Source organism: Barbus barbus, assembly GCF_936440315.1.
Source record: "Barbus barbus genome assembly, chromosome: 34".
NCBI lineage: Eukaryota > Metazoa > Chordata > Actinopteri > Cypriniformes > Cyprinidae > Barbus > Barbus barbus.
In genome coordinates this window covers 7,255,777-7,269,228 of record NC_136762.1, presented here as the reverse complement: position 1 = coordinate 7,269,228, position 13,452 = coordinate 7,255,777, and the positions used below count along the sequence as shown (strand labels likewise).

The following is a 13,452-nucleotide window of genomic DNA, read 5'->3' as shown; positions in this document are numbered from 1 at the left end:
TTGATCTATTTATGACATGAAATGCACAAAAATATTTCTGCAAGTATTTAGTAACTTAATTTGTACGCTCTTGAATAATTAAGTTTGCATATGTGCTAATATGATCGCTAAGGAAAATCCACCAAGTGCACTGGATAATCGAATTTCATTTTTTTAAAATAAATAAATGTTTTTTTGTTAGTTTTTTTTGTTTTTTAAATGGTTCCATCTTTCAAATTTGAACCAATATTAAAAGAAAGCGTTCCGGACTTTAAAAATATTTTATATTTAGATTTAGTTCTTTTCTGCACAAATTGGTTAACTCTATTATTATTATTATTTTTTTTTTTAAACATAACACATTTTGGGATCAGAAAAAAGTATCTCTCATACACCCATTGTATCTTAAATATTACATTTTTTTAAATGCTTTTCAATGTGGGTCAAATTCAACTCAAGGATCAGTTTCTCAAGCCAACAGGAGGTTTACCGTACTAACTGGGTCTGCAGTGACTATCTTGACACATTATAAATGGTTACATTCATCTCAATCGTGAGTGGTCAGACAGGTGCTGCAGATACACAGGAGTCTTGCAGAAGGACCTCCTTATCCTTACAAGATCTACAGGGATGCAAGTTTGTTTGAACTGTGGTTTCACTGGTGGCTGTTGCCATGCCAACCCTCCTCTCCCTGATTCTTCCTCTATATTGAGTGCGATTGCAATGCAGAGTGTGGTTCACCAATCACAACCATGATACAACACATATCTGTCCACTTAGAGCACTCTTTAACTGTTTCCTCACCCACAGGAGATCAGAGCCATCACACCACACCGGGAAACTAAACCCAACTTCTGAAAGTGCTACATATTTATTGGTGGTCTCATATTTTTGCACATATTTACTATGATACATTTTTTATATCAAACCAGCACTGGCATATTTGAGGATATAAATGATTTAATGGTTTAACAGCACTGTTATTTGTGGCTACTGACAGAATTGAAACTCAGGACACCCAACTTTCTACAAAAGGCAAAAAAAAAAATCTCTCTCCACTTATGCATACTGCACAAAAAATATTATTTAAAAATAAATAGAGAGAGGAATACACTTTGGAGGTGATCTTGGAAAACTCTGCAACGCTGAAGGCAAACATAAGCATTTATGGCGCATGAGTATTTTTAGGAAGCCAAATTACTTTATGCAGCTGAAGCCTTACAGGCTGTTGATAACAGCCAAGTGCAGTGACTTGTGAAATATTAATGTACCAACAACTGCAATGTCAACTTGACACCAACTCCTGAATCTCAAGATACAATCACTGCCACAACATTAACGAAGCACCTGCAAAACGCTGATAATTTCTACCATCTTAAATTAACATCTGCTACTTATCTTTGTTTCAGTGCTTGAACCTGAAATACTTGAATAAATTAACAAAAGGTAAAGAGGGCAATGACATTTCTTCTTTCTTAGCAAAAGCTTTTGAAAAGTGTAACATTCATTCATGCTGAAAAACACTATTGCTTGCCTAATGCAATTAAGATGACAGTGGGATTAGGAGATTAAACGGATATAGAATAAAGACTTTATCTGCAGGAACTATGGCATGAAATATATTAGAAGTATTCAGTAACTTACTTTGTATACTATCGCATAATTAAGTTTGCATATGTGCTAATATGATTTTCAAGGGAAGTACATGGTGGTAAACTCATTTTCATTGTCATGCAAAATTTAAACAAAACAAACAAAAAAAAAACTACAAATGCATGTGCTGGGCAGGGTTATAAATTAACTAAATATAAAACTGAAAATAAAACCATAAAAATATAATTGAAATCTTGAAATAAATGTTAACTGAAATAAAATACACATAAAAAAAAGTCACCAAGTCAACATTTCTTACTTTAATTTAGTTTATCTTGAAGTACAAAAATAAATCAAACTAAAACTCAACTAAAAAAATAAATAAAATAGAATAAATATAGAGAGAAAAAAATGAACTACAAAAAAAAAAGAAAAACATATACAGATATTTTTACTAAAATTAAAATGTAAACAAAATAAACAAAAATAAAAACGGGTTCAAAATATAAACTATAATAATATCTCAGTAATACTAAAATAACACTGGTTATGGGACAGTTTGTTGTTGCTTTAATTTTGGATTAATTTTGCACATTTGTGGGAGAAACTTAATAACTGATGCAGATGAAGTATTGTCAACTTCAATCTTGAACGCAATTATATAATTAAATGCTGAGCAAAACAACATATTATATATATATATATATATACATACATATATACATATATACACACACACACACACACACACATAACTTTAAATATATACAGACTATATGTATATAACTTTATATACATAAATGTATATTTATATTACATTACTGTAATATAGACAGTGTAAATGTAAAATGTTAAGTGCTCACCATACTGTCATAATGAATGAGCTCCAGCTCGTAGTCCGGCAGAATATCGGTCCGGTTGTTCACGAGATCTAAAGCCATCTGGGCAGCGGGGAGACACGCTTGACCACCGGGCCATCCTCCACTCATGGGAAACAGAGCTCCGATGTACAGTTTCTTCTTGCCTGCAACCGCACACGGCCAGGAGAGAAAGATAAGCAGTGCGTAAAGGAGAGCTACGCTTCTCCAAACTGTCCCCAAGGTCCTGCTCCCCTCCGTGGATGCCATCAATATCCGATTCGATATTAATACGTTTTGAACTTAAATTGTGCGGTTGTGTCCGATGCTGAAATTGTCCGCACGTGCGACGAGTCCCCTATAGAGTAGCCTAATAGAACCGTGCACGGAACGCGTAAAAACAGCAGTGCTGAACACTTAAAGCGCAATATGAAATTGCAGGCGGTTTAACCACAGTCTAGATGCTCGTTGGGGTTTATATGTTTACAGCAGTTATAATTTCATATCTGATTTCAGTCAGCCATGGCTATTAGCTTTCAGCGTTGTAACACACAGTTAAGACATCTCATTTTGCGCGCTTCCTTGGAACTTCAGTCTTGAGAGCGTCTAGAATAGCTCCGTATCTTCAGACCCCGTTTAATCTTAAGAATCTTTTACAATTTGCAGACCTTTCAGAATCTTTTAGAAGCTTCAGAAACTTTTGGACTATAATCTTCAGAATCTGTTAGAATCTTTTAATTGTTAGGAATCTTTTAGAATCTTTAGACTCTTTTGAATCTGCTGAAGTACTTTTTTAGAATCTTCCATCTTTACAATCTTTGAAATACGCAGAATCTTTAACAATCATCGAAATATTCTGGATATTTTATCATCTTTAGAATGTTTTCGAATCTCTGAATCTTCTGTATATTTTAGTCTTTAGAGTTTTTTGGAATCTTTTAGAATCTTCTCAGCAGTTTGGACTCCGTCACCAAATCACTAACGTCCTGTCACAGAATGCGCTTCAGAACAAACCAGCTGTCCAAACATGTAAAAGCACAAAGCTACAGAAATCACGCTTTGAATGTTGGGTAAAAACAAATGCGCCATCGGGCAGTTATTGTCTCTTTCCCTTTCACAGTCAAAGACGGTGTGTTTGTAGTGCATCTATGCTCATGGTTCACGACAGGAGAGAAAAACAGGTGGTGTTGCGCGACATTATCGGTCAGAACGCGCTCCGCTGATCCTCTGGCGTTGCTTTATTTGCCGTGATTAAGTTTTAAACGGTCGAGCATATTATTCCGGCATCTGATCAGAATATTGGTAAATAACAATTGTGCTGCGGCATAATCCTTTAATCCGCCGGGAGGAGAAGGGGGGAGAGATTGACCACCAAACGCAGTACACAGAGATCCGCACTCAGAGCAGACAGCACAGAACTGATCCACTGACAGACGAACAGTACTGTTATATAGCGGGATGGGGGCGGGGTTAAAGTAAACGCTCTCTTCTGAATCAGAATCATTTTCAAAAGTCATGCAACTGAATAAATTAATGCACGATACAGCTAAACTCAGCTGGAAAAATAAACAATGTGAACATGGATTCTATCTATCTATCTATCTATCTATCTATCTATCTATCTATCTATCTATCTATCTATCTATCTATCTATCTATCTATCTGTCTGTCTTTCGCTCTCTCACTTTCTTTCTTTACTTCTTTCCGTTTGTTTGTCCGTCCATCCATCAATCAATAGCTGAGTTGTTCCATCCATCGAAAATTCTACAGTGTGTGTGTGTGTGTGTGTGTGTGGGGGGGGGGGGGGGGGTTATTTGATCCCCTGCTGATTTTGTATGTTTGCCCACTGGCAAGGAAATGATCAGTCTATAATTTTAATGGTAGGTTTATTTGAACAGTGAGAGACAGAATAGCAATTAAAAAAAGTTATAAATTGATTGAGTCAAATAAGTATCCCCTATCAATCAGCAAGATTTCTGGCTCCCAGGTGTCTTTTATACAGGTAAGGAGCTGAGATTAGGAGCACTCTCTTAAAGGGAGTGCTCCTAATCTCAGTTTGTTACCTGTATAAATGACACCTGTCCACAGAAGCAATCAATCAATCAGATTCCAAACTCTCCACCATGGCCAAGACCAAAGAGCTGTCCAAGGATGTCAGGGACAAGATTGTAGACCTACACAAGGCTGGAATGGGCTACAAGACCATCGCCAAGCAGCTTTGTGAGAAGTTGACAACAGTTGGTGCGATTATTTGCAAATGGAAGAAACACATCTCCTTCGGACTGGGGCTCCATGCAAGATCTCACCTCGTGGAGTTTCAGTGATCATGAGAACGGTGAGGAATCAGCCCAGAACTACACGGGAGGATCTTGTCAATGATCTCAAGGCAGCTGGGACCATAGTCACCAAGAAAACAATTGGTAACACACTACGCTGTAAAGGACTGAAATCCTGCAGCGCCCGCAAGGTCCCCCTGCTCAAGAAAACACATGTACAGGCCCATCTGAAGTTTACCAATGATTCGGAGAAGAACTGGGAGAAAGTGTTGTGGTCAGATAAGATCAAAATCCAGCTCTTTGGCATCAACTTGCCGTGTTTGGAGGAGGAGGAATGCTGCCTAGAACCCTATCCCCACCGTCAAACATGGAGGTGGAAACATTATGCTTTGGGGGTGTTTTTCTGCTAAGGGGACAGGATAACTGCACCGCATCAAAGGGACGATGGACGGGGCCATGTACCGTCAGGGCCAGGGCATTGAAAATGGGTCGTGGATGGCTCTTCCAGCATGACAATGACCCAAAACACACGGCCAAGGCAACAAAGGAGTGGCTCAAGAAGAAGCACATTAAGGTCCTGGAGTTTCCTAGCCAGTCTCCAGACCTTAATTCCATAGAAAATCTGTGGAGGGAGCTGAAGGTTCAAGTTGCCAAACATCAGCCTCAAAACCATAATGACTTGGAGAGGATCTGCAAAGAGGAGTGGGACAAGTGGGAGATGTGTGCAAACCTGGTGGCCAACTTCAAGAAACGTCTGACCTCTGTGATTGCCAACAAGGGTTTTGCCACAGAGTACTAATGTTTTGCGAAGGGGTCAAAAACTTATTTCACTCTTTAAAATGCAAATCAATCTATCTGTCTGTCTGGCTGTGTCTTTACACTTTCCGTATACACAGACTATCTGTCTACCTATTATTTCTGTTAGTTCACCTGTCCGTTTATCGGTCCATCCATCAGCCAAATCAATCAAATCCATCAATCAAAAGATGAGTTCTTCCATACATCCAAAATCTATTAATCATATTTTTGCCTTAGAATTATATTGAAAAACAAAATAAATCTAAACCCTCTATGGGTATATATGTAACATATGTAAGTTCTTTAATTTGGCATCCCTTTCACATCCTGAAAAAATAAAAATCAAGAAATATTCCTCTATCCATCCATCCGTCGATTAATTCTATCTATGTGATCTCAGGGTACACTTACATTGCCAAAATTGACACCAAACACATAATGTAGGTAACTTTTATTCCCCGCACAGCTCTCTGGATTCTGCCATTCACTCTAAATACTCTAAAACAACAGAGCAGAGCTGAAGTTGATGACTTGAGCCACTGTGAACCTCAGGACCTGAGACGCTCCAGTGGCATTTGGAGCTCCCTTTGAATCCACTCTCTCCATATGTCAGTCATTAATTATTCATCCCTGATCTTTAGTTGTTATTTAATAAAAGGAAGGCCGGAGAAGCCTCCTGTGAGGATATATAATTACCCATTAGCTTATGCGATAACTAAATATGTTTACAAAACAGAATGAGATTTTATGTACAAGGTCAGTTCTTGTTCATAAAGGGGTTTACAGAGGCCTGGCAAACAAAAGGTCACCTTTATGCTGAATTATCCTTTAACAACCACAGTAAAAGCGAGGTAATCACCACCCGGTATACACAGGCTCCAATATATCCAGACACACACATAAACACACACTGCACTGAGATCCACACATAACCCCATATACATTCATATACACCCAGTGCAGAAATACACACAACGCTACACACTCTGGCCGAATGTGTTAATCTTCAGCCTGCTGAGAGTGCACTAAGTAGGCGGTGATCTCTCGCTGTGAGTTAACAGAGGGAGTTGAGAGAGAGAGAGTGCATTTGCGTGGCTTGATAGTCTAAATCAGCAGAGCTGAAAGAAACGAGGGGAAATGAAAGAAAGTACAGAGGGATTGAGAGGAATGGAAGGCAATTAGAGGGAGGGATGGATGAATGAGAGGGTGCTACAGTCGTGCTTGCAGGAGCACTTGTGTTAATGCTGAGAGACTCTGGCAGCCTGAAAAATTATAATGAGGTTCTATAGTGGGGTAGTCGACATGAACTTGACGTCCTACATTCTATATTGTGTCTAAAACTATTTTAAACAGCATTTTGCTCATTCTTTTTAAGCATGAAGCTTATATGACATCATATAAATGGAATGTTTATCATATATACGTGGAATATTGGTACTTTTCAAAACCCTGTAACATCAAAATGAGAGTTTTGTAGCTTTTAGACCACGTATGTTAGATTTGAAGTCATATGTTAATGTACTAAACAATATAAATACATCTAAAATTTACAGTTTTCACTTCTGGGAAAACAGAACAAAAATATTGATGACTCATCCTGCACTACACAAATTTCCAACCAATCAAATGGTCTCTAGAATGAGAATGGACCTCCATGAGGTCTTACAAATATATTTGTCACACTTAACCAAATAAAAAAAGTGTAAGGTAGAAATTTGTTTAGAAATTGTAGAAAAAAAATGGTGACAAGTTACAGGAGCATGTCATATAGATTCCTATATATTTTAATTGAAAATCTAGCTGTTGATCAAATAAATAAATGAATAAATAAGATCATGAAGTGCATCCACGTAACACAACAGTTCACAAATAAATTATTTAATGCAGCAATAGTCTGATGAACAGAAATGGTCTAGACTGTAAAACAAAATGAATTTATAAACATAAAAAGCAAACATTATCTATAATATTTCAATCTATATTTATATATAGATCTATATGCAGACACTATATAATCTATAAAACTATATAATATTTATGCAAACACACGCAAATATGTTTTAACAGAGAGAGAGCACTAAAATATTTGGAAATTATTAGATGCATTGAGGGAGATTTCAGATTTCAGACGACTGATGGTAAAATACTGCCCCCTTGTGGTTGGACTAAGCATTACAATTTAGACTTTCACACTTGGAATTGTGGTTTACAATTTGGATATATTTTGAAAAAAAAATAGCTTATTAACATTTTTACAGTGTCATTTAACACTGTTATTTGTTAAGCAAACTAACAAAGTGGACTGTCAAGTGATAAACAGATTAACATGGGCTGTAAAATATCAGTATTTTAGGAAATTCTTGGGAAATGTGACTTCTGAAATGAGAAATGAAATAAGCATTTTTCTTACCTGTATAGTTACTGTCATCTGATGGTGCACAAAAGAAAACAAGAGACACGTAAGGTTAAAATTATTCATATTAGGGAAACAGATACATTTGTTTTTGTGCTATTGACTGTTAAATCATAAACATACTCACAGATACAGAATGGTTTAGGTGAGTCCCATTTGCCCAGCTTGGTACAGTGTGAGATACTGAAACCCTCCAATAGGAAGCCAGCATGACAGCTGTAGTGAAGAACTGTGCCCTCTACTGGTTGTCCAGGGGGCAGCAGCGCCACCCTCCCGTTCTCCAGAGACATCCAGAAACGTGGGCAAACCAATACTGAGAATTTGAACAAGACACATCTCACATCCTTTCAGCACATTTATATAAACTTGAAATTACACATCCTTAAAGTGTAACGCCACTAACACAACACACAGATAATCCCTTACCAAAAAGTAGTATACTTCAAGTTTATTTATTAAGTGCACTTAAGTATGTAGTAAGCATACAAATGTCAGTGTACTTGTAGTATACTTGTAAGTGTACTATTTCAATACTCCTTGTGAGTGAACTTTACATCATACTTTAAGTACACTATTATGTCCCTATTTAGGTATTAATTTGTATATATTTTGTTATATGAATATCTGAACATAAAAAACATCAAAAGAAAGAACAGAGTATCAGCTTGTAAACAAAAACATTTTATTCTAGCTTCTTGCATTCTTTTTTAAACACTTGAATGTGGGTAAGTTTCATAAATAAAGAAATAAACAACATTTTGAACAAAATATGAAGAATATGAATTGGATTCAGAATGATAATCAAAACGTAGACGGAGTCAATCAACACCCCAAAGCTTGACAGTCATTATTACCTCTTCATTGATGACATTTTATTCCATAACGTTACACAGTTTTGATGCCGTTTATGTCAGAGGATCGCGTTAGATTACATGTGGAAGCATCTGTTGTTTCAGTTTCTTCTTCACTTGTGTTTTTTTGGAAATTCTGTAAAGATGATGTGTCCTATCGCCCCATACCATATAACAATGAAAACACGGATCCTAGGAGCAAATATATATAGACTTTTTCTAAGTATAAGTCAAGTATACTTAAATGTCATTTTAAGTATATTTCTGAGAAGTACATAAAAAGTAGACTAAAAGTATACTTTCCTATTTTTTTTGTTTAATAGCACACTTGAATAAACTTCTTTTTCTTAAGGGATTACATTTAAATGAAAAGGTAATTGTATATAGATTTTCACTTGAATAATATATGTGTGAGAGGTCTGTGGAACAATATGAGAAATATTGTATATTATACAGTTCATTTGTAAAGCATTTGAACTCAGAAAGCTGTTATTGACCAATCAGAATCCAGTATTCCACAGAGCTGTGTGATAAATATAGATATTAATCAATACAATAGGACAGCAAGAGCACCTACAACATCTGCTGAGCTGGTTCATGTCAGTCCAGGTGCCATTGGGGAGGCATTTTCGGACCTTGGGCCCCACAATAATTCTGCTTCCTCTACAGATATATTCTATCTCATAGTCTACCGGCAAGATCTGCACACTGCGGATCTACAGAGAGAGACACATTTTGTAGATTGAATTAGATGTTGCTATGGGTCATAGTCCCTTCAGAACTGACATTGATGTTTATGACTGCCATCTTAATGTGCTGCCGTAGACTTTTACCTGTTCCTGAGTCAGTCCTCTGTAGCGAATCCCTCCGTCTCTGGGGGGACGAATGATTGCACATCCTGAAAGAGAGTAAGAGAGACGGGGGAGGATGAAACGAATAGAGATGAAATGTTTTCAGCTTTGTCACAATGCCCAAACTAACAAAAATAAACTAAAATGAGAGATGTTCCAAGTAACTTTACATCTGGGACTTTATATCTGAATCCCCTTGCAAGACTGTAATGCAGTGATGGTTTATAAGGATTTTAATGGTACTGTCTCATATGAAAATACAGTGTTCATACCCCTTGGAGAATCTTTAAGATGTTTGGCACTTAAAAAGAGAGATCCTTAAAAAATATGGTAACACTTTACAATAAGGTGTCATTTGTTATCATTAATTAATGTATTAACTAATATGAACAAACAATTTATTAATCTTTGTTAATGTTACTTAATAAAAATAGAGTTGGTCATTGTTTGTTAATTCAGTGCATTATCTAATGTTAACAAGCACAACCCGTGATTTTAATAATGTAGTAAATGCTGAAATTGACTAACTAAGATTAATAAGTGCTGTAGAAGTATTGTTCATTCTTAGTTCATGTTAACCAATGAAGTTAACTAATGTGAGCTGATGAACCTTATTGTGAAGAGTTACCAAAATGTGTTTAGTTTTTTATCGAGTAGAGCTCTGAGAAACAAATATTCAAAGCAACAGCAAAATACGAGTGTGATTGCTGTTATATAACAATTCAATAAACAAAAAGTAAATACTTTTTAGACAGAATATTATAAGTTTGTATCAATTTTCTAAAACAATTTTAAACAAACCCACACTGCGCATCTATGAACAACATATGAGAGGTGTTTCGATTCTGAATGAGTTAGTTCTGTGGAACAAATCAGTTAAATCAATCATTCATTGACTCACTCATTTACAAATGCAGTTACTTGTTGCCACCTACTGTAACCTGCATATTTAAAAAAATTATATACTTTTTTTTTTTTACATCTTACAAGCGGCTTGTAAATCTACAAGCTGAACTGTGACACAGAATTGCTTTGATTAATCAAGATTGTGTAGGCTATATATTGCTTTCACAATGAAAAGGGAGAACTGACATGACAATCCATTTTTTTCCTTCTATAGTTCCGGCTGAACATGATCCCATGAGGACTGAGGGAAGATCACTGTTTGAAATCCATGAAACTCAGTTTACAGAATCTAAACAGAACGCCCTCTAATATCACAAAGCAACAGAGGTGGGCCACTTTAGACATACTGTGGCGTTACATTCAACATGCACAGACCAGACATCATCCAAACACACACACACACACACACACACACACATTACCTCCGGTCGTTGAATTATGTATGGACGAGATGAGAGTAGGAAGCAAGTAGAAAATTACAAGAAATAATAGCTGCTCCATTACTGCATCTGAACAAGAAATGAGAGAGAGACAGAGAAATGACTAATAATATGTTTGATTTCAGCAGGTCACAATTCACTCTCGTTTCAAAGCAATTAAGCTGCTTGTGGCACGACGTGATCTTATTGGCATTCAGATATGTAAAACATAATAATAACCTGCTGTCTGATTTAATTACACCACACATGGTTGTGGAGGAGGAGGATTCGTACAACATGGAGGCAGTTTGCCGTGCCTGCACTCTAAAGATTTTATGAGCTTTCCCTCAACCACTCTTAAGAGTGAAAAAAGCACATTCGGGGTGGGTCAAACATGAGCATGCAAAATAAACGGAAGCACACGGGTCTAACACACACACAGCTTCTTACAAAGACATTTCAGGAGGACAAAGCATTGAACAGAGAGTGCTTTCATCAATACTGACTTCTGTATTGAATACACCTGAACCTAGAGGTCAAGGTTACTAGATAGATAGATAGATAGATAGATAGATAGATAGATAGATAGATAGATAGATAGATAGATAGATAGATAGATAGATAGATAGATAGATAGATAGATAGATAGATAGATAGATAGATAGATAGATAGATAGATAGATAGATAGATAGATAGATAGATAGGAAAGAGGAAGTGACAGATAGAGAGGGAGGGCTGTAGGGACTGGGATTTTCTCCAGGCTCACAGTAGGGAGCGACAGAAGATGATTCACGGAGGTGAGGATCAGAGGGATCAGTTAAACTTTAAACACGTCTCTACAGCACTCTACCTCATTAATTCAGAACGGCACAGCAGATGAGCACAAAACTTCACAGATTACAGAAATCCAAACCAACAGGATGCACTAACAATGATTGGTTTGCATTGCACTGTTAAGCAAATACATTTTGAGCTTTTTCGATTATCCTAATTGTTCCTATTTTAGGTATTAAACAGTAAAAATTGCATGAAAACTTTATACAACTGTGGCAGCTGAGTGAATGTAATCATTTCTTGGGAATGGATGTGGATGGAGGTTGCAGTCCCTTTTTTCTTATTTTTAAATGGTTGCTTTTGTTGACTTTGTTGACAAATAAGCTCAAATGCTGGTGTTTTTATATTGACTCCATTTATGTTCAAGTTATTAATTCTTCTTTGGTTCATAAATTCATTATTATTTATTATTAGTAGCTATTCTTTTTGTCTTGTTCAATTTATGAATATCAAATCTTTATCAGATAATGACAGATGTTTCACAGTAAATTAATTTTTTGAGAAATATTGAATTTCATTAGGTCCCTCTTGCTTTTCTAACTTCTTACACATCTTGAAAGGTATAAACCTATGAGCTGAACTGAATATGACACCATTAAGCGGCTTTCTTATTTTTAAACAGGATTTATTAAGAACCTTCTTTTTCCTGATTGAAAAAAACAAAAACTTAAAAATATGCTGTTTTACAGTTTTTATATGATTAACTTCGTGTAAGCTATTAAGTCATGTACTCTTCTTCTATTTACTGTTTTAATCTTAATTTAACTGGTGTAAACCGTATTGATACCCTCTGCTATATTAACAGCTTTTTTGACATTAAATATTCAATTTTATTACTTAATTGTCCATTTTATTCTATTAAACGATAAATAATCATTTGCATTGTTACACAAATATAATGTCAGCTTTCTGATTATATTTTTGATATTAAACAGTGAAAAATACACATCTACAAGACAGATACAGTGGTTTGAAAGTGATATTGGCTCGGTTGATGGTCCCGTTTGGGGAAGGTTTTCAGCACCATGGACAAGGACTTTCCTCGGAACCCCATAAAGATGCATCACTGCTGCTTTATTCTAATAACGCTCTCTGCTGTATAATATCACATGCAATTGGACGTTCTCTAGTCTAAGAATATATATATGCTGTCGAGGAGACGGATCCCTGAAGTTTCCATTAACATGGCTGCGTCTGTCGTCAGGGTACTGTAGTTCGTCTACACCTTTAAGCGCGCTGTTTGTGAAGTTTTGTGTCCCGTGGAAAGCATATTACAACGGGCTTTCATTAAACAAGCGATATCTGTCAGATATGCAGGATAAAAGAGCTGCGAGCTACTTCCTCATATAAAACACATGCAAAACACAAACGAAACTCAAACAAGCGCAGACCGCGTAAAAGTGATTTACTCACAGCATAGGCCCGGTGCAGCTCCAGCAGGACCGACCCGAAGAAAATATATCCGTTCACGGAGAGTTTAAATATAACATCCACCCAATATATGCGCGATGTGGCTTTGATTGTGCAAACCTGTGCATCACATTTGCGGACTGCTTTATGGCTTTTAGAGAAGGGTCTGTATTGCTTTGCATTAGATCATCGCCGGTGTAAATCACAGGCTACATAGAGAAACAGTATCTACATTGCGCTCATCCTTCCTCCTTCCTTCCTTCT

At 36.4% G+C, this 13,452-nt stretch overlaps 1 protein-coding gene across 1 annotated transcript in view; it reads right to left on the bottom strand.

The window, feature by feature from the left end:
* LOC306853846 (gamma-aminobutyric acid type B receptor subunit 1-like) overlaps positions 1-13,452 on the bottom strand; it is a gene marked incomplete at its 3' end in the record, with an annotated part of 48,161 nt that extends 34,709 nt beyond the window's left edge. Inside the window, exons 1-7 of the mRNA XM_079391497.1 lie at positions 13,192-13,452; positions 10,947-11,033; positions 9,601-9,665; positions 9,345-9,483; positions 8,044-8,229; positions 7,914-7,931; positions 2,436-2,596 (exon numbers count right to left, since the gene is read on the bottom strand). Coding sequence (XP_079247623.1) covers positions 2,436-2,596; positions 7,914-7,931; positions 8,044-8,229; positions 9,345-9,483; positions 9,601-9,665; positions 10,947-11,025 — 648 coding nt within the window. The 5' untranslated portion in view covers positions 11,026-11,033; positions 13,192-13,452. The remainder of the gene's footprint in view (positions 1-2,435; positions 2,597-7,913; positions 7,932-8,043; positions 8,230-9,344; positions 9,484-9,600; positions 9,666-10,946; positions 11,034-13,191) is intronic.